Source organism: Camellia sinensis, chromosome 3 (assembly GCF_055761805.1).
Source record: "Camellia sinensis isolate YWXY chromosome 3, ASM5576180v1, whole genome shotgun sequence".
Lineage (NCBI taxonomy): Eukaryota > Viridiplantae > Streptophyta > Magnoliopsida > Ericales > Theaceae > Camellia > Camellia sinensis.
In genome coordinates, this window is record NC_138963.1 from 194587245 (window position 1) to 194611264 (window position 24020).

A 24020-nucleotide genomic window follows, 5' to 3' on the forward strand; every position below is an offset into this window, starting at 1 on the left:
AACCTGAGGAAGACTTTTTTGGCTTTACAATCAGTAGAGGCGTGGTTGGCAGCCAGCCAATCTATACCTAAGATCACATCAAAGTTCCCAATGCGGAGGGAAATCAAGTCTACATATAAGGTGTTGCCTTTCAGGAATATAGCACAAGATTGTATACATCAGTACTACAGGCAGACTTACCAGAAGGAAAAGACACAGACAATATATATCCTAATGGTTCGGGTGTTGATGCCAACTTGGCAGCAATGTGTGGTACAACAAAAGAATGAGTTGACCCAGAGTCAATGAGGACATAAGCTAAATGACCACAGACAGAAAGTGTAGCTGACACAACATTTTCGGTAACTTCTGGTTTTCCAGGTACCAAGGCGAAAGCCCATCATTGACGTTTTTGGTCATTCCTCTCTCCTCCAGGTTCTGCGGGTTTTCTGACTGGGCTAAAGGGGTTGGCTGTAAGATTAGTCAGCTTTGGACAATTCCTCAGCAAGTGGCCAACTTGATCGTATTTAAAACATGCTCCCGTGTCTCGATGGCATTGTCCCTAATGAGCCTTCCCACAAGTGGGACAAATTGGAACAGTGCCACCTCGGGGGTTGGTGTGACTTTGATGGCCTGAACTGATTGTGTCTGTATTCACCTTTTTAGGAGGCGCAACACCGGGTCTTCTGTTGTCTTTTTTCCAAAATCGCTTCTTTTGGCTTGGTTCCCCTGAACGCAAGGCTTTAATCCCCTTTTCTACAATGTACGCTCGGTCTACCACTCTTGCATAGGTTAGCAGTTTCAAGACCTCGAGCCTATCTTTAATTTTAGCATCTAACCCTGCTTCGAATTTTCTTGCTTTTCGAGTTTTAGTGGGGATGACGTATGTTGCAAACTGAACGAGTTGTGTGAACTTGCTCTCATATTCGGCCACCGTCATGGTTTCTTACTTTAAATGTATGAATTCGGATGCCTTCTATTCCCGCAATGAATCTGGAAAGTATTTTTAGTAGAATACTTCCAAGAATCTTGCCCAAGGCTCAATTTCTTCTTTCTCTAGAGTGAGAAGCCACCGTTCCTGTGCATTGTCTTTGAAAGTGAAAATGGCGAAAGTTACCTTCTGTTTTTCGGTGCAGGGTAGGGTGCGAAAAATGTTTTCCATGTCTTTAACCCAAGCGTCTATTACCATTGGGTCTGGGTCCCCAGTAAATATGGTAGATTTCAGATCCTGGAACTGTTTTATAATAACCGGCTCTTCTCGCCGTTCCGACATCCCATTGTTGATGTTAGTTTGCAAGGCTTGCAAAAAGCTAGTAACCGCTCTTTCCATTATTCTTTCCATTAATTCAGTGCCACTGACTGATGACTCGCTTCCGTTACTATTATTGACCATTCTACAAAGTAATAAATGAGGTATTACATTCACAACACAACGTATATGTCAGCATGTGTAGCGCAATCTATATCTATATAAAATGCCAACTTTACTATTTTTACAATTAATATTACATCTTTGTTTCAAAAGTCAGAATATGTTAGTGTCTTATCCCTGTGATAAACAAAAATAAAAAACAACAAAAAGGGATTAAAACACATCATGGTCAGCATACACAAAGGTTTTCTTCTACCAAATCTAGAGTGGTGGGTCAAAGAGGCCAAACAACCATGGGAAATAGTGTTGCATAAAGAGCTCAAATTCCCATCCTAACTGGACTACACCAAAACACATACACGCTGCCTGGACTGTGAAAATGGGGACGGACTGTATGTATCCCAAGAATACTGGATTGACAATCCAGCCGGGTGTCTCGACATATGACAAGTCATTATTAAAGTCAACATTTTGAATATTAATTATCTTTAGCGGGTTAGGGACAATGGTGAAAATATAGTCCTCAAGGTATACGTTCCCTCTTCTGGCCCCAAAATCTGGGGATAGAAAGCCTATGATATATTGTGGGCGGTCATGTCCCGGGACAACGCCAAGTACACGAGTGGGTCCAAGAAAACGTCTGTGTGTATCGACACGGCTTTACCTCCATAGTAAATGTGGGACATCGGTAGGATCAGCCTGTATATAGATTGGCCGACCCATTAATTGGGCAAGGCCTGGATGCAGTCCTCTGATTATGTCCTCTGAATCTCCCTAACCCTCAGGTGAGGCGGGGGCGGGGTGCTCGGCTAAAATCTCATCTAAATTAATGGCCCCGAGCTCATCCCAAAACACATCATCAAGGTTAATCTCTGACATTTCTACATCACCAGACTAAACGTGAGATTCTACACAAAAGGACAAACGTTGCAGGTAAATATTTATTATTATTATGTTTATTTTATCTTATTTTATTTTATTATGTTTATTTAGCTATATAGTTTTATTTATAGATTTATTTATAACTTTTCGAACTCCCTGATCAAATTAAAATAGCATTTTTTTTAAACTGTTGCTCTGATACTACCTTTGTCACGACCCAACCCTAGGGGCTTAGAATTGAAATCGCAACTTACTAACTTATTCTATTTGTAGCAAATTAAACTGCGCAAGCGGAAATAAAAATAATTAAACAGGAAATTACTTAATTTTACTATTTTAATAAGAGAAAATACATTTATGGAGTTTTTATTATTTTATTATTTAGTGACCGGCCCCGAGTAGAACAAAAGGGAGTAAAAATATAACAAAAAGAAAGACACAATAGTGGTTCAACATCAATCCTCATGCAGGTTCCATTACGTGAGGTTATGGGTTTCCTCTACATCTCATCACCTGCAAGGGTAACAACTATAAGCACACAACAGAGTGATAAATATTATGCCAAGAATATAGAGAATACAAAATAACCATGGATAGTTAGTTAGGCCAAAATATTTATATAACTCAATTTGGTAAATAAATCATTTAAGTGGTAGAAACTGAAAAACATAAATTATGTAAATAAATAACCATAACTACGGTGCAAAACAGAATAGAACAGAACAGAGGTCACAGAAGTGACAATCAGAACAGATGTCAATGGATCCATGACAAATAGAGGACCACAAAGTGGTCAAACAGAGGCCAATAGTTATTTAAATCCCCCAAGGCATGGGACTCCCGTAGTGGTACTTACAAAACATAATTTTTATAAGGTCATAGTCAAATATTCTTTAAAATTTAAACAAACATATCCATGGGTTTCATTTTAACAAATAGAGTTCAGAAATTAAAACACGTAATTGAAATATTTATGAAACATAACTTGTATTAATATAACTAATAAAATACAACTTGTATAAAATAAATTATGGTAAGTCAAAACATACGTAAAATATATTATGGTAACTCAAGATATAATATAACTCACCTTAAGATTGAGTCTTATTATTTCCTTCCTATTTTTGTTAACTTCTCACGGCTGCTCCCTCGCTTCCTCTTTTTTTTTTTTTTTTCTCTTTTTTTCTTTTCCCTCCGTTCTAATCGTTTCACAGCCCCGCCCCACCTTTATATATACACACAGCCTGGTGATGATAAATGATCCTATTTGGATGACTCATCTTCTCCTAGGCCTTGAGAGCCCAAATGGCTGATATTCATTTGTTTAGCAGTACACGTTCATTATTATTTAGATTAGGAAATCAAATATAATGAGATATTATCATTAATTCAAAGATTTATTATATCTGATATCACTTCTATATATTTTTTTTATTACATTTATCATATTTATTTATTTAACCTATTTATTTATTTACTATCTCTAACTTTAATTTGGCCCAACTAGTATTATAATTCCATATTTCTATTAATTTGGCCCCAAATAATAATCCCTAATTAATTCCATATTTAATAACCCAATGCCAAATTAGATTCTGTATTTATTATTAGTTATTAAATAATATATTATCACATACACCCATAATTATATATAACTATAAATATTTATGTGGTATTTAATTAAACATTCAGTATGTCACATTATCTCTTTTTTTTTTTTATACACATTTTCTTTTTTAAAATCAAAAGGACAACCAAAATAATTAATTCTCAAAACAACTCCATGTATTGATTTATTGTTTTCACCAAAAGTGTTATATGTGTAACAAATTAAAAAGTACCACTTATTTGTACATTATTGTGGATTAAATTGTAATTTTTTTTAAACTTGTTGATTTTTTTTGGTTTTTAAAGGTTAAAAATGTAATTTGAGCGTGTCAGTAAGGATCAATAAGTCCTTATAGATATAATAAATACAAACCAATTAATTAGACAATTACTTCGAAATTCTTTTAGCCTCAATGAAAATGACTTTTACTGGTGGATTGTTTTTAGGAAAATATTTAGAAGAACTAATTACAATAGTAAAAGAAGGAGGGAGAGAACTGTGTCAGAAAATAAATTTCATTAATAAACAAGCATTTACAATTGTACCTTCGCACTTCCACAGCTCCAAAGAGGATTATAGTAATGAACAGACTAGCTTAGAACTACTCCTAAGAAATTAAAATTCAGTGCTGGAATGTAAATGACTGGAAGGTAATGAACTGGAAAGTAAATAAGTAAAGAACTGGAAAAATGTAAGGTAAAAATGACTAGTTTCTAGACCTGGATTTGGTTCTCGGTTCTGTAAATGTAGCCATCTATAACTATTTATAAGAAAAAACTTTCAGCAATAACTACCAAATAACCACCTAAAACTACTTATTCTTCCATTTTCATTTTCACAATGCCACATATCCCTCATTGTCTTCTACTAAGTCACTTTATCCATCATATTCTTCACATGTGCTTTAATTTCTTTCACATTGCCTTCCATGTTTCACCATACACGACCATTAACTTTGTAACTTCTCTTAACTCCTGATTGATCAAGATAGTGCCACATGTCTTGCAATAATAATAACAGTAATAATAACAATATTACTATTTATGGTATCAACAAGACTTTATTTGGATCACAAATGTGAGTAGAGATTTTAAAAGTAAAAGAAAAAAAAGATGAAATGTAAATAAAATTATAATTATATTCACCATTTTTTTTATTTCTAAATTTCTATCAAAATTAATAATTCAAACACAGTCTAAAAATCTCAAACATTTACTTATTTTCACTATATTGGCATTGTTTGGGAACTTAATTATTTTAGTTGGCTATTTAGCTATTTTAGTTTAACTAAGCCTTCGTTTGGGAAGTGGGTTGGCTTTTTGACTTTTTAGCTATTTTAGCCTGGTTTGGGAAGGGCTTTTTGGCTTTTTGACTTTTTTGGCTTTTTTTGTGAGAGAGGATTGTAATGATTATGGGTTGGATGTGATATTTTGTTTTTTGTGGCTAAAATAGCCTATTTTGTTTTTTGTGGCTATTTTAGCCAAAAAAGCCTGGCTTTTTTCTTCCCAAACGGAGCCTTATATTTGGGAAGTTAGTTACTCTTTTTTTTTATATATATATATATATAGTTGATTTGATGGTTATAAGAGAAAAATTAAAATAATTATGAGTTGAAAATAACATTTTATCTTACTTACTATTTTATTTCAATTTATTTTTTAATAAATTATTTTAATTCAACACTCTTCCCAACACACCCTCATTATATCATAGGGTTACGTGGTGGATACTATTTGCTTTCAGTTATTTCTTAATAATTTTATATAGAATTAAGATAACTAATTATGATTATTTATGTAAGAGAGATGCGGGAGACCCTCAGTACGGAAGGACCCCAGCACCCCACCTTCACGTCGGGGGCTGCCAATGAAAAGAAAAAAAAAAAAAATAGTGTTTTGACCGATCAAAACAGACCCCAGCAACCCCACTAAGGTCTGATGTATTTTCCTTTATGTAAGAGCATCTCCAGCAAGACTAGTTAAAATAGCTATTCAAAATTTCACTTTACTATTTTAGCTAGTCATTTTTTTAATAGACACTCCAACAAGACTATCTATTTTAGCTATCTTCTATTAAAATATTCTTATACTTTAACTACCTTCTTTCCAATCTAAAAAAACAAAAAAACTAACTTCTTTAAAAAAAAAACTAACTTCTTTCAAACAAACTTCTTTCAAAATATTCTTATACAATATCATGCACGCAAACTCATGAAGATGGATAAAGCAATCCATATACCAACAAAACCAAAACATGCGGATAGTAAAAACAAGCATAGTGTGCTCACAACTGAGACCAAAACCTGCACAAGGACACAAGAAGAATATAATCTTCGCATGCAAATTCTGTATAAACAGTGTAGTTCTGAAGGTGCATATGGAGAAACAAAAAAAAATCAAAATCAAAATCAAATCATGTACAAGTTGGAGACTGGAAGAAAAAGAAAGAATTCTCAGATTTCTTTTCCTCCAACTTCAGAGCATCCTAATGGAGGCTCTATAGAACAAAAATAATGAGATCTTGACAGTATAAATAGGTACATAACAGCAAGCAGACAAAAGGTTGTAGACTTGCCATGGAGTAGGCAGAATAAACAAAATCAGATGCTCCAAAGTTGACTCACAAACAAAATCAGCAGCAAAATCAGATCAAAAACATCTTCAAGAACATATAACTTACAAAGTCAAATATTCACAATTGAAAAAATTAAGAATAAAGCAGCTGGAAATAGGATGCTCATCACCACTTCATTCATCAATTCCATGGCTGAATCAACACAAACCCTCAATTTCTTGTGTTCCCTTGCTTTTGCAGTGCTGCTCATCACCACTTCATCATCACCACCATCAGTCCAATCTTGATCAATATCTTCCTCCTCTTCATCACCATGATCAGCAACATGATAAACTTTAACATGGGTATGCCCTAGGCCATCAAACTTGCCAAGCTCACAGTCCATCAAGTCATCACAGCTGCATGAGAGTGCATCATCTTCCGCTGCACCCATCAGCTCTGCATCCACTGCAGCTATATTTAGCTCAGAAATGGCCTCTGAATCACCTGTGGCCTCAAAGAGCATCATAGAAGATAAATCAACAAATTCTTTCTTCTCATCCATCTTCCTACACAGGAGGCTGAGAAGAATTGGTTATTTGGGATAGAAGTGAACCTTCCTATGCATATAGTTGCCCATTAATAGCATTTGTTATTGGCTAGTGAAACATCAATAAAAGATTACTTCAACTAAAAATAGAAAAGTACCTTTCTAACTAAAATTTGACTAAAAATTTAGTTAGTTTAATGAGATGCTCTTTGTCAAAAATAATTATTGGGTTTAATAAAATTTACCTCCCAGGCAAAAATTTTGTCAACTCTGCCCACTTGTTCCCATAAATTTGATGGGCACTAATCAAAGTCAATTCCTCTTCTTGCGTCCAGGCCTCCTTGCTGATATTTGGATTAAGGTGATTATGCCACCTAGGAAAAGGAAATCATTTGCATATCAAAAATATTAAACCATCAATTCCCTAACACAGATAAAAGAATTTTAAAAAGTAATGAAATGGAATAAAATACAGCTTTTAGATATATGTTCTAGTGAGCTAATGCCAACAGAAAATACAGCTTTTAGATAAATATAGGACACCAACACCCATAGGAATGGATGAAACACAGAAACTTCACAATAACAAAACAATATAAATTAAAAGCAAAGCATTTGCTACAAGTAGCAATGACTGGGCTACTGGCTCAAGGGGAGGAGAGGTGAGATGGGAAAGTTTGCATAGAATACTGAACTGGTGACAAAATAGAGGCAATTTCCAAATCAAATAACCAATCCAACCACAAATAAAGAAGTTCCAAATCCTGTACATAGTGTCAGTAGCAAAATTTTCCTTTGATTGCAATATTTCATGTGTAGAAATCAAATGGTTATTTGCTTATAACAAGACAAGGAGAATACAGTACAGAATATTGATAAAGTTACATAACTTATCCACCAATTCAACTATAATTTCATCCTCCTGTACATAAGTTACGCGAATAATTAATTTGATCAAATTAGGATTTATGAGATAATCCATATATTAGTAACTTAAAGAGGGAAAATTTGACAGAAATTAAGAGAATTTGACAGAGAATTTGACAGAATTTGACAGAAAATTTTACCGAAATTTGATCAAAATTTATGAGATAATACATATATTAGTAAATTTGACAGAAAATTTGATCAATTAATCGATGTTACAGCCACCTATGCTACAATACCATAAATTCAGTTAGGTTCTCCATTCATGGAACCCAAATAATTACAATCTATATTCTAACAGAAATTACAACAAACACATGGTGTGCAATACAAATATATAGACAAATTACATTAGATTTTAAATTATTTGAAATACATGCCCAAACTCCACATATATGAAAAGGCAATTTTTTTTTTTTTGAATTCGACAGATCGAGAGGGCCAATTGATATCCATTTCTGGTGCAGCCAAACATTTCCAAGACAATTAGTTCTATAAAAATAAGCTCATTAAACAGGGAGAGGTAAAAAAAGTGAAACAGATTATTTCCAAATATGAAAAATATATCACTATCAAACACTCCCAATACCCAAAATGGACCAAAACAGAAGAGTCTAACTCCAAAATTATACAAGCAGACAAAATTAATAACAAACATAACAAATTCGTATAGTATGTGACAAAAGTTAATGACAAACCTCTTTAAATCTCACAATATTGGGATGTTTCAATGATCTGTGATTCATGATCTCCCTCTGTACATGCTCATCAATCTGCAGCAAAAAAAGAACCTCAGAATAAACCCAAAAAGAAAAAAAGAAAAAAGACCCAGATGGGAAAAATGATAACCCAGATGGAACAAAAGCATGAAATTAAGAAGAAAAAAAAAAAAAAAACCTTTTCGCCTCTCTCGATTAATTTGACAGCAAAGAGCTCTCTGCCATTGTCGACGATCGGAAGAGACATTGGAGCGTTGAAAAATTTTACCGCCAAAAACCGAATTCAGGGGGCAAAAATAAATAAAAAATTGAAAGGCTCATGTACAGTACCTCGCTTGTCCTGGCGAGGTACTGTAGCTCACCACCATTGTAGCGATCCTTGAGCGAGTCTGCTGGAGCAATGTTTTACCCTTCCAAGCTCGCTTCTATGGCTAAAAGGAAAGAATAGCCAAGCTGCTGGAGATGCTCTAAATAGTGATAGATAGAAATTAGTGACGAGGGACGAAAGACTTACCAAACTTCAAATCCTTATTATGAGTTGTGTGTTTTATTGTGTACTAGCAGTGGATAGTAAAATTTGTAATTTTGTATCTAATTTTCTTTCATGTTTTAATTATTGATTTGATTAAAGAAAAAAATGATTTAAATTTGAAAATTATAAGTAATAATATAATAGTGTCTATATCATCCTAGAAAACTAGAATAGAAAGAGATTGAGAGAGAAAGCACCAGCAGATCTCTAGCCCTTTTTTTGGTTGCAGGTATCTTTTTGGGGCTATCAATACATACATAGCACAATATGGAGAGAGAAACAAAGAAAGAAACAGCAAGAGAGAGATAACAAGAAGAAGAAGAAGAGAGAGAACGAAAGAGAGAGTGAGTGCCTGAGTTGGGCTTTTCTCTATCTTTTTAATCTCAGCAATTTGTCTCTATCGTTTTTGCTTTCGATCCCATGCTCCTCTCTGCTTCTCTCAATCCCACCCTTTTGTCTTCTCTGTCAGCCTTCTTCAGATCTCTCTCATCACCTTCTTCGTCATCCCTTTTTTCCCCACTATAAAGTATTCAGATTCCACATAAAAAAGCATATACAGAAAAGTGTACTAGTGTTTTGAGGTCTGAAACATTTTTGGGTTTCTGAGAAATGGGAACTGGTTGGAGAAGAGCTTTTTGCACTACGATCCCTAGAGATCGAGAAACCGCCATTGCTGATAAGCAACAGCAGAGCTGTCAAAGCCCAAGCCCAAGTCCCAGAAGCTGTGCCAAACTCAGATTTCTATCTGTTGGAAGCAACCCATCGACTCCTCGTTTGCAGTCTCAGCCTCCGACGAGTCCGAGCCTGCGTTGCCGAACCAGTGTAGTACAAGAAGTTCAAGCCTCTTCTGGTACAGAGAGCTTTGCTAGCCCCAAGCTCCAATGCAAAACCACACCGAGAGGACTTCGGGGTTCGAACCCATCTTCTCCGAGATCTCCATTTTCGATCCTGAAGAACAGTCTTCGTCTCTCTAGAGTAAGAATTCTATATACTCTGAAAATGTCTGTATATATATATATATATATATATATATATATCTGTGTGTGTGTGTTGTGTGTGTGAATAGAAATTTGACGGGATTTTTGGTATGTTTTTGCAGAATAGCTGTGGAGTGTGCTTGCAGAGCGTGAAGACAGGTCAAGGAATGGCTATATACACAGCCGAATGCTCACATGGGTTTCACTTCCCTTGTATAGCGGCGCACGTTAGCAAGAACGGTAATCTGGTTTGCCCAGTCTGCAGCGCTACCTGGAAAGACGTTCCTCTTCTCGCCATTCACAAGATTAAACAATCCCCAACTCAATCCCAAAAAGACGACTCCACGAAGCAACACCCATCTCCGCCACCACCATCACCGCCACCACCACCACCACCACCACCACCACCACCGCCACAGCCGTCGCTTCCAAATCTCAAAACCAAACAGTCCGATGGAAGGGCTTACGACGACGACGAGCCTCTGCTTTCGCCGACAGCTGGTGGGCGATTCGTTCCGATTCCGGAGGTGGAAGACGAGGAGGACGAAGTTGAAGAGTTTCAGGGGTTCTTTGTGAATCCAGTTTCTTCATCAAGCGATGAATCTGCAATCAACAGTGGAGATTTGAGGAATGTGGAGGTGTCACTGATGCCGGAGGTTGCCGTGATATCTGTAGGGCGGACTCACGAGGCGTACGCGGTGGCTATGAGGGTGAAGGCTCCTCCGGCACCACCACCGCCGCCGCGGCAACAGGCTCACAATAGCAACTCGGCGCATTTTCTCGATCCCTCGCGCCGTGCGCCTATTGATTTGGTCACGGTACTTGATGTCAGCGTAAGTATGACAGGAGCGAAGCTGCAGATGCTGAAGCGAGCCATGCGATTGGTTATTTCCTCGCTTGGCTCGGCTGATAGGCTCTCCGTAGTCGCATTCTCGGCTTGCCCTAAACGGCTGTTGCCTCTCAGAAGAATGACTGCTCAAGGACAGAGCGCGGCTCGGCGTATCATCGATCGGCTTGGTTGTAGCCAAGGAACCAGCGTCGCTGATGCTCTGAGAAAAGCAGCCAAAGTCCTCGAAGACCGCCGTGAGAGAAATCCAGTTGCCAGCATAATGTTGCTATCAGACGGTCACGATGAGAAGGTCCAGTCAAAGAATGGAAATCGACGGCACGGATCAGCTCAAGCGTCGTCTACCCGTTTCGCTCATATTGAAATTCCTGTACACTCATTTGGCTTTGGAGAGAAAGGCGGCTACAGCCACGAGCCAGCCGAGGACGCTTTTGCTAAGTGTGTTGGTGGCATACTAAGCGTGGTGGTTCAAGATCTCCGTATTGAGCTCAGCTTCGCCTCCGGTTCCGATCCTGCTGAGATCTCGGCCGTTTATTCTTGCAACGGACGGCCCACAGTGCTCAGCTCTGGACGTGTTCGACTCGGCGATCTCTACGCGGAAGAAGAGAGAGAATTACTCGTCGAGTTGAGAGTCCCCACACCTGTAGTTGGGTCCCACCATGTGCTCTCAGTTCGATGCGGTTACAGGGACCCAGCATCTCAAGAGATGATCAACGGTAGAGAACAGGCTTTGTTGGTCCCACGCGCACAAGCCGTTCGATCATCGATGCCGAAGATCCAACGGCTTAGAAATCTTTTCATTACGACGCGAGCAATTGCTGAGTCTCGGCGATTAATTGAACACAACGACTTGTCCAGCGCGCATCACTTGCTGGCTTCGACTCGAGCCTTGTTAATGCAGTCGAGCTCGATATCGGCTGATTTCATTCGGGGGCTGGAAGTTGAGCTGGCGGAGCTTCATTGGCGGCGGCAATATCAGATTCAGTTAGAGCAGCAACAGGTGATCCAGCGGCGGAGGGAGGTGGTGCTTACGGATGAGAATGGGGAGCCGCTGACTCCAACGTCGGCTTGGAGAGCCGCTGAACGGCTGGCTAAGGTGGCTATGATGAAGAAGTCGTTAAACAGAGTCAGCGATTTGCACGGCTTTGAAAATGCTAGATTTTAAATTCATGCAAAATAAAATCAGTTTTCAAAAAATGTTGATGCTATTTGAAAGAAAAAAAAAAAAAAGAAATGAAAATATTTTGTCTTCCTGGTGCTGCTAAATATACATAGTTTTTTTTTTTTAATATTTTTTTTTTATACCCACTTTGCTTCATATGTTGAGAAATATGTTTTAGAATTGCAAGTTCTTCTGTCACATTTTTTGTTTTAGGTCCTCTTTTTGCTTGCACAATTCTTTATTTTAAGGCTTCTACTTTCCTCTTCCTTTTCCTACATGTTTATATCTCCAATAGGCGAAAAATGTTGAGTATTCTTTTTTAAAAAATAATAATAAATTTCAAAATATTGTTAATGTTATTTAAAATAAAAAAATTCTCCAATATTTTCACTGCTCACAATTGGGGCAATGGTTACACATGTTTTAGTGCCTTTTTCATTACTTTAGGGGTTTAACTTACACATTGCTTTTAAAATTGTAAAACTAATATACCCTTATTTAGTTTATTAAAAATTTATTTAAAATCAAGTTATTAGGTAAACAAATCAAATTTTAATATATTTTTAAACTTATTAAAGTTTTAAATTAAATTTAAACAATTCAGTACTCATGACTCGACTCGTTTCATTTTCGATTTTAATTGGATTTGCAACAATTTGTAGTCAAATGAACTGTAACAGGTCAAAAATGTTAGCATAGCCCTAAATGAAATTGGAAAAAAAAAAAAAAAATGCTTGAGAGAGAGGAAACAAAGAAGTACTACATGGAGAGAGGGGGTTGGGTGGGCATGGCCCATGGATAACAGGGACAAATGGGAACCGGGCGGCCCGGCCCTTTCTGCAAAGAGTATTGTAACCCCACACGGAATTGTGTGGGCCTGGGCCTGCCTTGTCTTCCTTCCTTTACTCTTTCCATTTCATTATGAGAAAGAAAAAATATAGAGAGAGAATTCTATTTGTGTTGACATTGTGTTTACTCTTAATCATGAATGGTAAGGTTAAAGGTGCATCTTTAATGGAGTTCAATCAAGTTTTGAGGTTGAACCCCCCCCCCCCCCCCCCCCCAAAAAAAAAAAAAAAATATTATTATTAAAGAAAATAATCCTTTTTTTGGTTCGTGTTATATATATATGTAGGCTTGTATGTTTAAATACACGTTGATTAATGATCAAATAATACGAGGTGATTAGCATATTTATGAATTGTAATTACAATCCATATAGAAATTTAACAAATGAAATTCGATAAACTAAGCCTATTCTTATTATGATTTTTTTTTTTGGGGGATAAAAGGTACAACTTATAAAATTCAATAAGTATTTTACAAGAAGTTCCTTCGATGTCTGTCACTAGTTTATTAGCAACACAAGAAGGAACTTAAAGAAATGAAAATCAAGAGTCATATTGTTGCCCATGTTTGTAGGGAGATCAGCATATTTGTTAGCCTTTTGATAGAAAAAATTGCCCAACAATGGGATTCATTACCGCCTGCAAACATAATAAGAAGAAACGTTAAATGATGATAGAGCAAATGAGGATATAATGAAGGGGAAAATATAGATAAATGGTAGTTTTAAAAATAATTATAGATTTAAAAAAAGTATAAAATTTTAATTAATAATATTATAATGTTATAAACTTTTTTTTTATTTATTGATTTTTAATATATATATATATATATATTTTATTTCAAATAACACTCTTTTGGTATTTTTCCTATAATAAAAGGAAAATAAGTTAGACCCCCAGTGATGATGACCCCAGCACCCCCACTGTTTTGTAATTGGTTCAAATTTTTTTTTTTATCTACAAGTCACAGCCTCCCACGCGGAAGTGGGGGTGCTGGGGTCTTCTCCTGCTGGGGGTCCCTAGCAGGACTGTAAAATTCAGTATACAAATAAAATGTAAAAGAACATCATCATAAAAGCGAGAAAGAGCCTTTTTATTTATTTATTTATTTATTTTTGATGCATGGGAATTAAGAAAGGTGTAGGATTTTGAATGATTGCCATTCCTAGCAATAGGTAAAATGAGGATTGAAAATTTAAAATTTTCAATGTGCTTTTATATATATATATATATATATATATATATATTTCAACCACTTTAAGTGGTGGTTGGATATTGGTATTGTGAAAACATGTTACAAAAGTTATTAAAAAATTATATGTTTTTTACACAAAGTTAGTGTGAATTTGTTTCAATTTTTTTTTTAAAAAATAAAATAAAATAATGCATTTGTGTGATGAAAATTGAATTGGTATAAGATGGAATTTAAATATAACCTCTTTGAAAATATGTTATTTTAATAATTTTTCAATTTTTTGACTAAAATAAGAGATAAAAAAATAATATGTTTGTGATGACTTTTTGACTTTTTACAAAAAGATGTGCAAAAAGTATAAAGAAAAAAAATCTTTGATTTTTTTAGTGTTTTTTTTTTTTTAACTTTTAGGCCAAAAGATTGAGTTGGCAAATGAGAAGTTATAAATTAATATTTTTGAATAAAATTTGAACTATTTTTTTTTAAATTTATAACATTTTTGATTTTTTTGGAGAGTTATATATTAATGTTTGAGATAATTTAAATAAATATATATTTTTTTATTTTTATAAAAAATGTGTAATGTGATAAAGAAATGACTTTATTCAAATAAGAAATGATATAATGTAAATAAAATTAAAAAATTAAAAAATACTAAAATAACCTACGTTAAATAGATCAAAAATGTTTTGGAGCTTTAAAACTTGAGCTCTTGAGGTGGCTCCCAATCAATTGATGTGATGTTTTGACTTAATTTTTTTTTAAATATTTTTTGGGATAAATTACAAATACACATCTTAAGATTTGATTAAAATACGAATCACTTCCTATGGTTTTGAAAATTATATTCCACGAGATTTCTAGTTTCATAACAAATCGTCTATTTTATTAATAAATTATCAAGTCAATTAACAATTTTTAATGATGTTAAAAAATATGTTTCAATTAATAATTTAAATAATTTTATTATTTTATAAGAGAACAATTATAAATTTTATTTTTTCAATTAATTCTGTTAAATAAAAAATTTTAATAAAAGAATATTTATAATTTTTCAAATTATAAAAAAATAATTTATATTTTAAATAAATCTTAAAAAATATATTTATAATTTATTTATTTTTCAATTTTTACTACATCATTAAAACTTTCTTAAAAATTCAAAATTTAGAACCCTTATCATGTTTATGCATCTTTAAAAGTGAGATGCATTACAGCTTGCAGATATAATAAGTACAAATGTGAAATGATAGTAGCAAATGAGGCTAAAATTCAGTGAAAGGTAAAAGAACACCATCATAACACCAGGATGGAATCTATCATGAGTTTGGGGTTTAGTATAGGATTGAATCATTTCCATTCCTAGTAATCATTAAGAGATCATGATCTTCCTATGCACTTTTTTTTTTTTTTTTTTTTTTGAAAAATTTAAAAATATTGGAAAGAGGCAAACCGAAGGCAATCATGAATTAAAAGAGAGAGGATTCCAATGAATCATATCACGCTTTTAATTGCGATTAAAGGGTTTCTTTACATTTGATGCTAATAATTTTTTTATATTTTATTTTAGAATAAATTATAAATATATTTTTGTTTAAAATATATACTGTCATTTGTGATTTGAAAAATTGTAAATATTTTATTATCAAAATTATATATTTAATAAAATTAATTGAATTTTTTTTAACTACTCTCTTATGTAACATTAAAATTATTTAAATTGTTAATTGAAATATATTCATAACATTATTAAAAACTATTAACTGACTTAATAATTATTTGTTATGAAATTAAATTTTCAAGAGACTGAATATAATTTTCAAAACTAAAAGGAGTAATTTATATTTTAAACAAATCTTAAGGTGTGTTTTTCTAATTTACCTTTCATTTTGTGAGTTATATTTTGAACTCACAACTATGAGATTGTTTGGGATGTTCTGAATAAGTGTGCTTTTTGACTTTTATAAAATATGGATTGGATTTCAAGTGATGTGGTAGAGAGGTAATGTAACTTAAATAAAATGATGTGACTTAAATAGGATAGTGACTTTTTGACTTTTTTAGGGGTTGTTTGGGATGATCTAAATAAGTGTACTTTTTGACTTTTTACGAAAAAACGTGAAATATGGGTTGAGTTTGAAGTGATGTGATAGAGAGATGATGTGATTTAAATAAGATGATATAACTTAAATAGGATAGTGACTTTTTAACTTTTTAAATTTTTTAGATTATGCCAAACTAGACCTAAGTATATGCCAAACAAGGCCTATAATTTGAATCATTCATTTAGTAAATTTTATGCTTCTGTTTGGCAAGTTGGTTTATGGGTTTTTTTTGGCTATTTTAGCCACAAAAGTCAATAGGGTTTTTTATTGGCCGGTCCTACCTTTCACACTTATTCCCCTCATAGTCCTGAGTTTTGCTCTTGTGCACCAACAGGTCATGAGCTTTTTATTTTGGTACCGTTTTACCCCTCCCATGTTTTGGCGCGTTTCTATTTGGATTTTTTATCAAAATATTGTGTTTGTGATTTGGATTTCTGTGGAACTTCACGATTTGCTACTGTATTATTGTGGAGCTTCGTGATTTCTGATTTCGCGCTTGATATATCTGCCCAATTTGTGATTTGCGATTGCGTGCTTGGTGATTATTTCTATTTGCGATTGCGTGCTTGGTGATTATTTCTATTTGCGATTTCGCTTTGGTGTATAGTTACATTTTCTGATTTGCGATGTTGTGCAGTTAGGTCGACTGGTATGTTTGATTTTGATTTCAATTTCAATGTTTTGGTTCTTTTTAGTTTGAGTTAGTGATTTTGATTTTGTGGTGATATTGTTATTACTTTGTTGTTTCTGTTGCGATTGAATTTGGGTTTTGATCATGATATTGAAAGTTTTGAGATATGTATATGCTGATTAAATTTTAGATTTTTATTTTTTTTGGTTACGAAATTGTGTTGATTGAACACATGTGTTGGTTTGTTATTTTATACAGTGATAATTTTATCACTGTGTATTTTAGGGGTGTTGTTGGATTAACTTTTTCAACAATGATAAATTTATGAGTGAGTATGGAAATAAGAGATGAAAAGGTTGCATAATGTAATGGTAAGATTCAAATCAAGTTACCATGTCTAATAAGTGTAAGCCTTATTCACTGTTCTTAGTCTTTGGTGGTGTTAACTGTTAAAGTTATCGGTGTTGGTTTTTGGATGTGTTTGAGTTGGTTGATAATTTTATCACTGTATTTGATTTTATTTTAGGGTGTTTGAGTTGTTTGCTGAAATATAATTGTTGTTTGTTGCAGGATTTATAGTGATGGAGAATTGTTTGTTTCTTATGTGCAAGTTTAGAGGCGTGACATTGGTTATCAAGTATAATGATGGATTTAATTTCAATGATTTAGTATATAAATTGTGTGCAAAGTGGAGTGAGTTAGTTGGTAGTTCTTTGAATATATCGTATTTAATGCCTGGACATTCTTGTTGTGGTCTACAAAGTGAAGAGGATTTGGAGGTTATGGTTGGACTAATACTTTCTTGTGATATTCATCGTATTGATGTTTTTGTAAAGTGTTGTTCTTTGGGTGAAGCTTATATGATTTGTGATGGTGAAGCTAGTAGTAGTAATAGTAGTGTTGTTTGTGAAACTGATTTTTTGCCTTCATTTTATTCAAATCAACGGAAACCTTTACTCTCCAATGGGTGGGTTAATTGTATGAAAGGAGTGAGACAAAGGTTTGCTCAAGGAGTTATTGAATTTCGAGATACGTTGTCAAAGTATTCTATTCATTCCGGTTTTAATTTTGATTTTGTTAAGAATGATAAGGATTGTGTCACTGTTCATTGTAAGAGAAGGGCTGATTTGGGATGTTTATGGAGCGTGCATGCTAGAGTGGAAAATTATAGTAAAGCTTTTGTTATTAAACAATTTGATGATGTTCATACTTGTGGATCTTCTTTTCGTACAATTAAACATGCTAGGATGACTTCAAGTATGATTGGTGGGCTAATTTCAAGTGATATTCGTAATAAGGCTTTGACATCGGTTAGTGAGGTGGTTTGTGATTTCAAGTACTATTATGGAACAGAAGTTTCTTATCGGTGAGCTTGGATGGGTGTTGAAAAAGCAAGGGGTCTTGTTTTTGGTGACTATTCATCATCATTTGACGATCTTCGTTGGTATGCTGATGCCGCTAATGCTTGCAATCCGGAGAGTGTTTTTGATATGGAATTTGATATTGATAGTAATGGAAGACATTTCAAATGCTTGTTTTTCGCTTTTGAGGCATGTATTCATGGTTTCAAGTATTGTAGGCCTGTGTTGATGTTTGATGGAACTTTCTTGAAATAAAGACACAAAGGTTGTTTATTGGCTGCTACAGCAAAAGATGGTAACCAAGATATATTTTGCGTCTATTTGTTATTATTATTGAAACAGTGATAATTCTATCATTTTGTTACTGGAGAGTGCTGATTATTGAGTATAGTCAATCTATTAGTGATAAATTTATGCTGTATACTTTTATTAAATTTTTATATTTATACAGTGATAAATTTATCTATGGCTGGTGCTATATGTTATATACTTTGTGTTTTGATTTTCTTTTTGTAATTTTTTTATTTGTTATTGATAACGTGTATATATATTTTGTTTGTAGGTTTATATCCGTTATGTTTTGCTATTGTTGGTAGTGAAAGTTATGACAGTTGGCATTGGTTCTTGTCAAAGTTATTAGGTATTTTGACTCCGGAGAAGGATATTGCGTTTGTTACTGATCGACATGCAGGTTTGCTGAAAGCTTTAGCTGAGATCTTTCCTTTTTCTTCTCATTCTTTTTGTTTAATGCATTTGAAGACAAACTTGAAGACTTATTTGTCAGTGAAGAGTAGTGAATCTAAAGAGTATTTGCTTACTCTTTTTAGTAGATGTGCATATGCTCTTACTATTGAGTTGTTTAATGAGCTATTTGAAGAATTTAAGGGTCGTTATGGTCGTAGTGTTGAGAAGTTTCTTGAGGATTTGCCTAATGAGTGTTGGTGTAACGCTTATTTTCAAGGCAAGAGGTATGGCGAAATGTGCACAAATGCTGTGGAATCTTTTAATTCATGGATTAGGGATGAACGCCATTTGTTTTCAACTAGTCTTGTGATGCTATATGGGTGAAACTAATGGAACAATTTTCAAGAAGGAGAGAAGTTGGGAATAAGTGAAATCATATTGTTTGTCCGTTTGCAGAGAAAAAGTTGGAAGAAGCTTTTAATAATACAAAAGCATGGATAGTTAAGAAATGTAGCGATGACATTTATGAAATCCAATTGGATCATTCAATTATGGTTGATATTGGGAAACGTTGTTGTTCTTGTCGATTGTGGGAAATTGATTCTTTTCCTTGCAAACATGGTTTTTGTGCTATAAAGAGGAGTATGAAGGATCTGAATTGCTTTCTTGATGATTACTACCGTGTTAGTAGTTATTGTGATTCTTATTCACATTCTATCTATGTAGTTCCTAGTATGTGGAAGTCAAATGTAGTTGTTGATGATGATGCTGTTTTACCTCCTCTTTGTAAGAGACCAGCTGGACGTCCAAGAACGAAGATAATACCTTCTAAGGGCGAAATGAAGAGAATTAGATGTAGTAGGTGTGGAAAGATGGAAACTCATAATCGGAAGACATGTAAAGAAGCTTTGCTTTAGTTGTATTGATTTTAATTGAATTACTTTGTTGAGAGTTGAGAGGTGTTACTTGCATTGAATGATTCGGTATTGTTGGAAAGATGTATCATTTTGGTACTCGCATCGAATGATTGAGAAATTTGTTAAACATAAATTATATTTTTTGCTGATATTTTTACAGGATTAAGTTTCACAGATTTATATTATTTGATTTGGGTTAAATGTAGTTACTGTTTTTGGTGTTTTATAAAGTGATAAATTTATCACTGGTTGGTTTGGACAAGTTGATGGATTATTTTTTTGTAAGAATGATAAATTTACCATTAATGTGGTTCTTGAATTTTGTTATTTTGAAGAATGATAAATTTATCACTTATTGTGTGGGAAGAGTTGATGGTTTATTACATTTATGTCAGTGGTTGATAAATTTATCACTGTCATATCCAAGCAAATGTTCTTTTCTACAGTGATAAATTTATCATTGTCTGGAGTTATCTAGTTTTCTCAGGAAAAATTTCCACAATATAAAGGTGTAGATCAAATCTCTAGAATACATAATTGCATATCTGCTGTGTTAACTGCTTTAAAAAGCAAAAAATTTTAGATCAACTACCGTGTTTATCTGGTTTAGCAAGAAGTTCTCAGTCTGCATACTGTTTTGTGGTCACTCAGAAGCTAGCTTTGGATGTTTGAGTTGTTTAACTGAAGTATCAAATGGTTTTGATTATTCAAAAATCACCAAAGATGACATGCTCTTACATTCATTCTCAAAGTTGGGAATATCTACAAATTGTAACAGTATTTTAATTTCTAATTTGGACAATGTAATAGTGCTTGTGTTTTAATTTTCAATTAGGTAAATTTTTTATTATTTTTTATAGTGTTTTGTTTACTTGACTTGGGAAAAAAGAATGAAAGAGAGAGAGTCGCTGGTTTTTTTGTTTGAACAGTGGTAAATTTATCAGTGTTCACAGTGATAAATTTGTTGAAACAGTGATAAATTTATCAGTGTAAACAAAACACTATAAAAATTAAATTTATCAATATAGTAACTCCAAACCTGTTATTAACCTTTAAATTCAACACAAATACTCAGATTATGATCAATATTTTGAATGAAATTTGGATAACAAGACTGATATCAAAAGCCAGATCTGGTAACGATATGACTAAAAAAGACTGAATGTTTCATTGAAGCAAATTTGAGATTGTAACAACCAAGCATTGTCCATAACTTTGACATTATAACAACCAAGCACTGTCCATAACTTTGACATTGTAACAACCAAGCATTGTAATATTCATTGGAGGAAAGTAAGAATCAAAATCTTCAAAATACAGGTAACACTGTAACAAGCAAACAAGCAAAATGTATGAAGTATTGACATTCTAACAACCAAATAAATCAGTGTTTCCTTTTGTTTTCTTCTATTCCAGATCTGTTGATTATTGCAGAGGCAAGTCATCAATGTTTTCATCAGGTATTTGTCGTTGAGCAACTTGTTGGTCAGTCAAGAAGATAGTTAACATATTAGCTCTCAATTGATTGTATTCTTCCTTGGAAAAAGTAGGCATTAGGTTGTTTTTAGAAACTTATTGCCTTATGATATAGCAAACAATGATTCTACAATCAAGCCTGCAAAAACATTTTGAAAACAAAATATTATAATTTGGTTTCATTGTTTTTTTTTTTTTTTTTTAATAACATTGCTTTGTTATTGATAAACTTACGACGTGTCTTCTTGTTGTGGGCTATTGATGACGCTCTCTGTCTCCGGTTGAAATTTATCAAAATGGATGAGAGTTGGCTTCTCAACCTTTATGTACTTGTCAATAATCTCTCTCTGTAACATATACATTTGTATAATTGTTCTATTAGAAAGTCAGTTGAAACAATTAATGAGAAACCATGGATTTAAATAATGATAAATATGTTACTGTATAAATTTTTGATGTATAATTGAGCATGGATCATGATTGATGTATTGGATTAATGTTAAGTTTGATAGTGAAAACATTTTTACCACTTCATTTACGACATTGAAGTGTGGATCTTTAGCCATTGCTCCCCTTGGTCTCATGGAATTGTATAATTTCCATGAACCTTCTTTAATGTCAAGGACAAGTATTGTCCAATGAAAATTTTGGTGGATTGGGAAGAGAAGGTATCTTGCTTTCATGGCTTCAGGCATCATTTTGTTCAGCATTCTTTTTCTTGCTTCCTCATCTTTTCTAGTCAACAAGTGCTAACAAATACAAATAAAAAAAATAATGTTAATTTAACCTTAAACCTTTTCAAATTAAATAGGTGGTGAGTATGAAACTTTTTGTCATTGTGATCAAAATTTTATCAATCCATATCAAAATTTATCAGTGCATTGCAAAATTCATCTATACTACACATAAAGGGAACACATCTATTGGTGTCTTGAGGCCTTTTTTTCTCCTCCATGTGAAATGGATCTTTATATCCCCTAATATATCTATACTATGCTTCTCTTTCATTCTGTAAATATTCATAGATGATCTGTAACATGCTATATACCCATACTGCATATTTCAAGTACACTCATGTGAGTGTGCACATCTACTAATATATATATATATATATATATTTATATTTATATCATGATTTCTCCATTCCATAGTTGTAATGAAAGTTGTCCGTTACTTAATAAATTACATCAAACAAGAGCTCTATGAGGCTTCACAACTAACAAAATGAAAGTGAACTATGTTCTGCAACATCATAGCATATAATCAAGCTATTTCAATTTCAACACATCTCAATATTTGTTGACGTTCTCAATATCATATGCAATAGTTTCGAAAATCGATAAAAGTTCCCAGAATTTGTAATCAAAGTCTGGGATTTACTCATACTGTGGCGCCACAATAACAAGGTCAAAATATATAATAGTGATTACAAAATCTGAGTCAAAAATTCTGGTTTGGTTTGCTTGACTTTTTGTTTCACATGTCAAGCTTTGAATTAGGAAACAGGGCCAATTGAAGAGGGAAGGTAGTGTCATATGTTTGAAACTAGTTACTCAGTTAAGCAAACAGAGGTTATACACTGATAAAAAACAAAACAAGTGTTGTTCCTCAGTTAAGCAAACTAGTTACTTACATGGCAACTTGAAATGAATACGAATGATGTTGTTCCTTGTTTTTGCACAAGCAAGTGTTCTACATATACATCTATTACCTGTGTTGAAAACAAAAAACAAAACAAGGAATTAATATAAATCAAACACTATAATGTTATTTTAATAAGTTACAAATTCAACTTACAATATCTGCCAAATTTAGACCCTTCAATATTTTGTCAATGTCATTTAAGTAGACATAGGTTCCATGGTGAGATCCTTGCCACACTGGCTCATCATTGAAAAAAAGGTTATTACTGTTAGAATAATAAATTTATTAATATTTTTGAAATATTTGTTACTTATAAATTCAATATGAGTTAATGATAAACAGTCGGCAAAAGTGAACTACAGGAGTCAAGAGAGAAGATTGTTACTTTTTCTTTGTATTCGCCCAATGTGCAATGAGATTTTCCCTTGATTTCTCTGGTAGGATGTTGAAAATTTCGTTTGAAATTTTCAATTTCTTCATTGCAGGCTGCTCTTGTGTGTGTTGTTCTTCCGAGTACTTGTTTGCCTCAGCCAATGTTGCAATTCTGTCATGGAGTATTATGATTTCTTCATATTTCCTTTGCATTTGATTTTTTGTAGTTTTGTGCTGATCTTGCATTTCCTTTTTCAGCTTGTTGAGTTGCTGCTGCAGGTTATCATTTGCAGTTTGAAACATGTCCCTTTCCATTTGTAACCTTTCCATTTTGAGCATGTCGTCTTCTATCCTCTCAAAAACAAGTACTTCTACCAGATTTGGATCCACTTCAGGTTCTTTGTCAACTTTGTTTCCTTCACTCTTTTGTGATTCAAAGGGTACTGTTTTCTTTTTCTTTTCAGGGCATATTTTTTGTGGAATTGGTTCCCATGTTTCATGTTTGGATTTGTCTTCAGTCAATGTTTGTTCTTCTTTTTAAGAAATTTCAGCCTGATTTTGTTATTGAAAATCAGCATCTTCATCTTCATCCTGAATTTCTCCTAGCAGCATTCGGCATATTTTTTTCTCTTCATTCGTGTGCTTCAAATTGTTCTCCTACATAGATGAAAATTAAAA

General features: G+C 33.6%; 3 protein-coding genes across 3 annotated transcripts; 2 read left to right on the plus strand and 1 right to left on the minus strand.

The window, feature by feature from the left end:
• Positions 1-6353: 6353 nt before the first annotated feature.
• On the minus strand, positions 6354-9081 carry LOC145788589 (uncharacterized). The gene is made up of 4 exons (XM_082921795.1): positions 8770-9081; positions 8571-8645; positions 7191-7319; positions 6354-6976 (listed from the first exon to the last, which is right to left on the minus strand). Exon 4 carries the CDS (start codon positions 6958-6960, stop codon positions 6526-6528), a length of 435 nt encoding a protein of 144 aa, XP_082777921.1. The 5' UTR covers positions 6961-6976; positions 7191-7319; positions 8571-8645; positions 8770-9081; the 3' UTR covers positions 6354-6525.
• Positions 9082-9246: 165 nt separating this feature from the next.
• LOC145823016 (Zinc finger (C3HC4-type RING finger) family protein) lies at positions 9247-12181 on the plus strand. The gene is made up of 2 exons (XM_082921794.1): positions 9247-10098; positions 10223-12181. Exons 1-2 carry the CDS (start codon positions 9733-9735, stop codon positions 12110-12112), a joined length of 2256 nt encoding a protein of 751 aa, XP_082777920.1. The 5' UTR covers positions 9247-9732; the 3' UTR covers positions 12113-12181.
• Positions 12182-18264: 6083 nt separating this feature from the next.
• Positions 18265-19850, plus strand: LOC145822135 (uncharacterized). Its single transcript, XM_082918733.1, has 3 exons — positions 18265-18442; positions 18812-19210; positions 19390-19850. Exons 1-3 carry the CDS (start codon positions 18265-18267, stop codon positions 19848-19850), a joined length of 1038 nt encoding a protein of 345 aa, XP_082774859.1.
• The last annotated feature ends 4170 nt before the right edge of the window (positions 19851-24020 follow it).

Coding starts and splice junctions, on each gene's coding strand:
- LOC145788589 (XM_082921795.1), bottom strand. CDS start 6,960: ATGGATGAGAAGAAAGAATTTGTTGATTTATCTTCTATGATGCTCTTT.
- LOC145823016 (XM_082921794.1), top strand. CDS start 9,733: ATGGGAACTGGTTGGAGAAGAGCTTTTTGCACTACGATCCCTAGAGAT. Junction 10,099..10,222: donor ACAGTCTTCGTCTCTCTAGA/GTAAGAATTCTA, acceptor ATGTTTTTGCAG/AATAGCTGTGGAGTGTGCTT.
- LOC145822135 (XM_082918733.1), top strand. CDS start 18,265: ATGGGTGTTGAAAAAGCAAGGGGTCTTGTTTTTGGTGACTATTCATCA. Junction 18,443..18,811: donor GTTTTTCGCTTTTGAGGCAT/GTATTCATGGTT, acceptor TTTTGTTTGTAG/GTTTATATCCGTTATGTTTT. Junction 19,211..19,389: donor GTGTAACGCTTATTTTCAAG/GCAAGAGGTATG, acceptor GTCCGTTTGCAG/AGAAAAAGTTGGAAGAAGCT.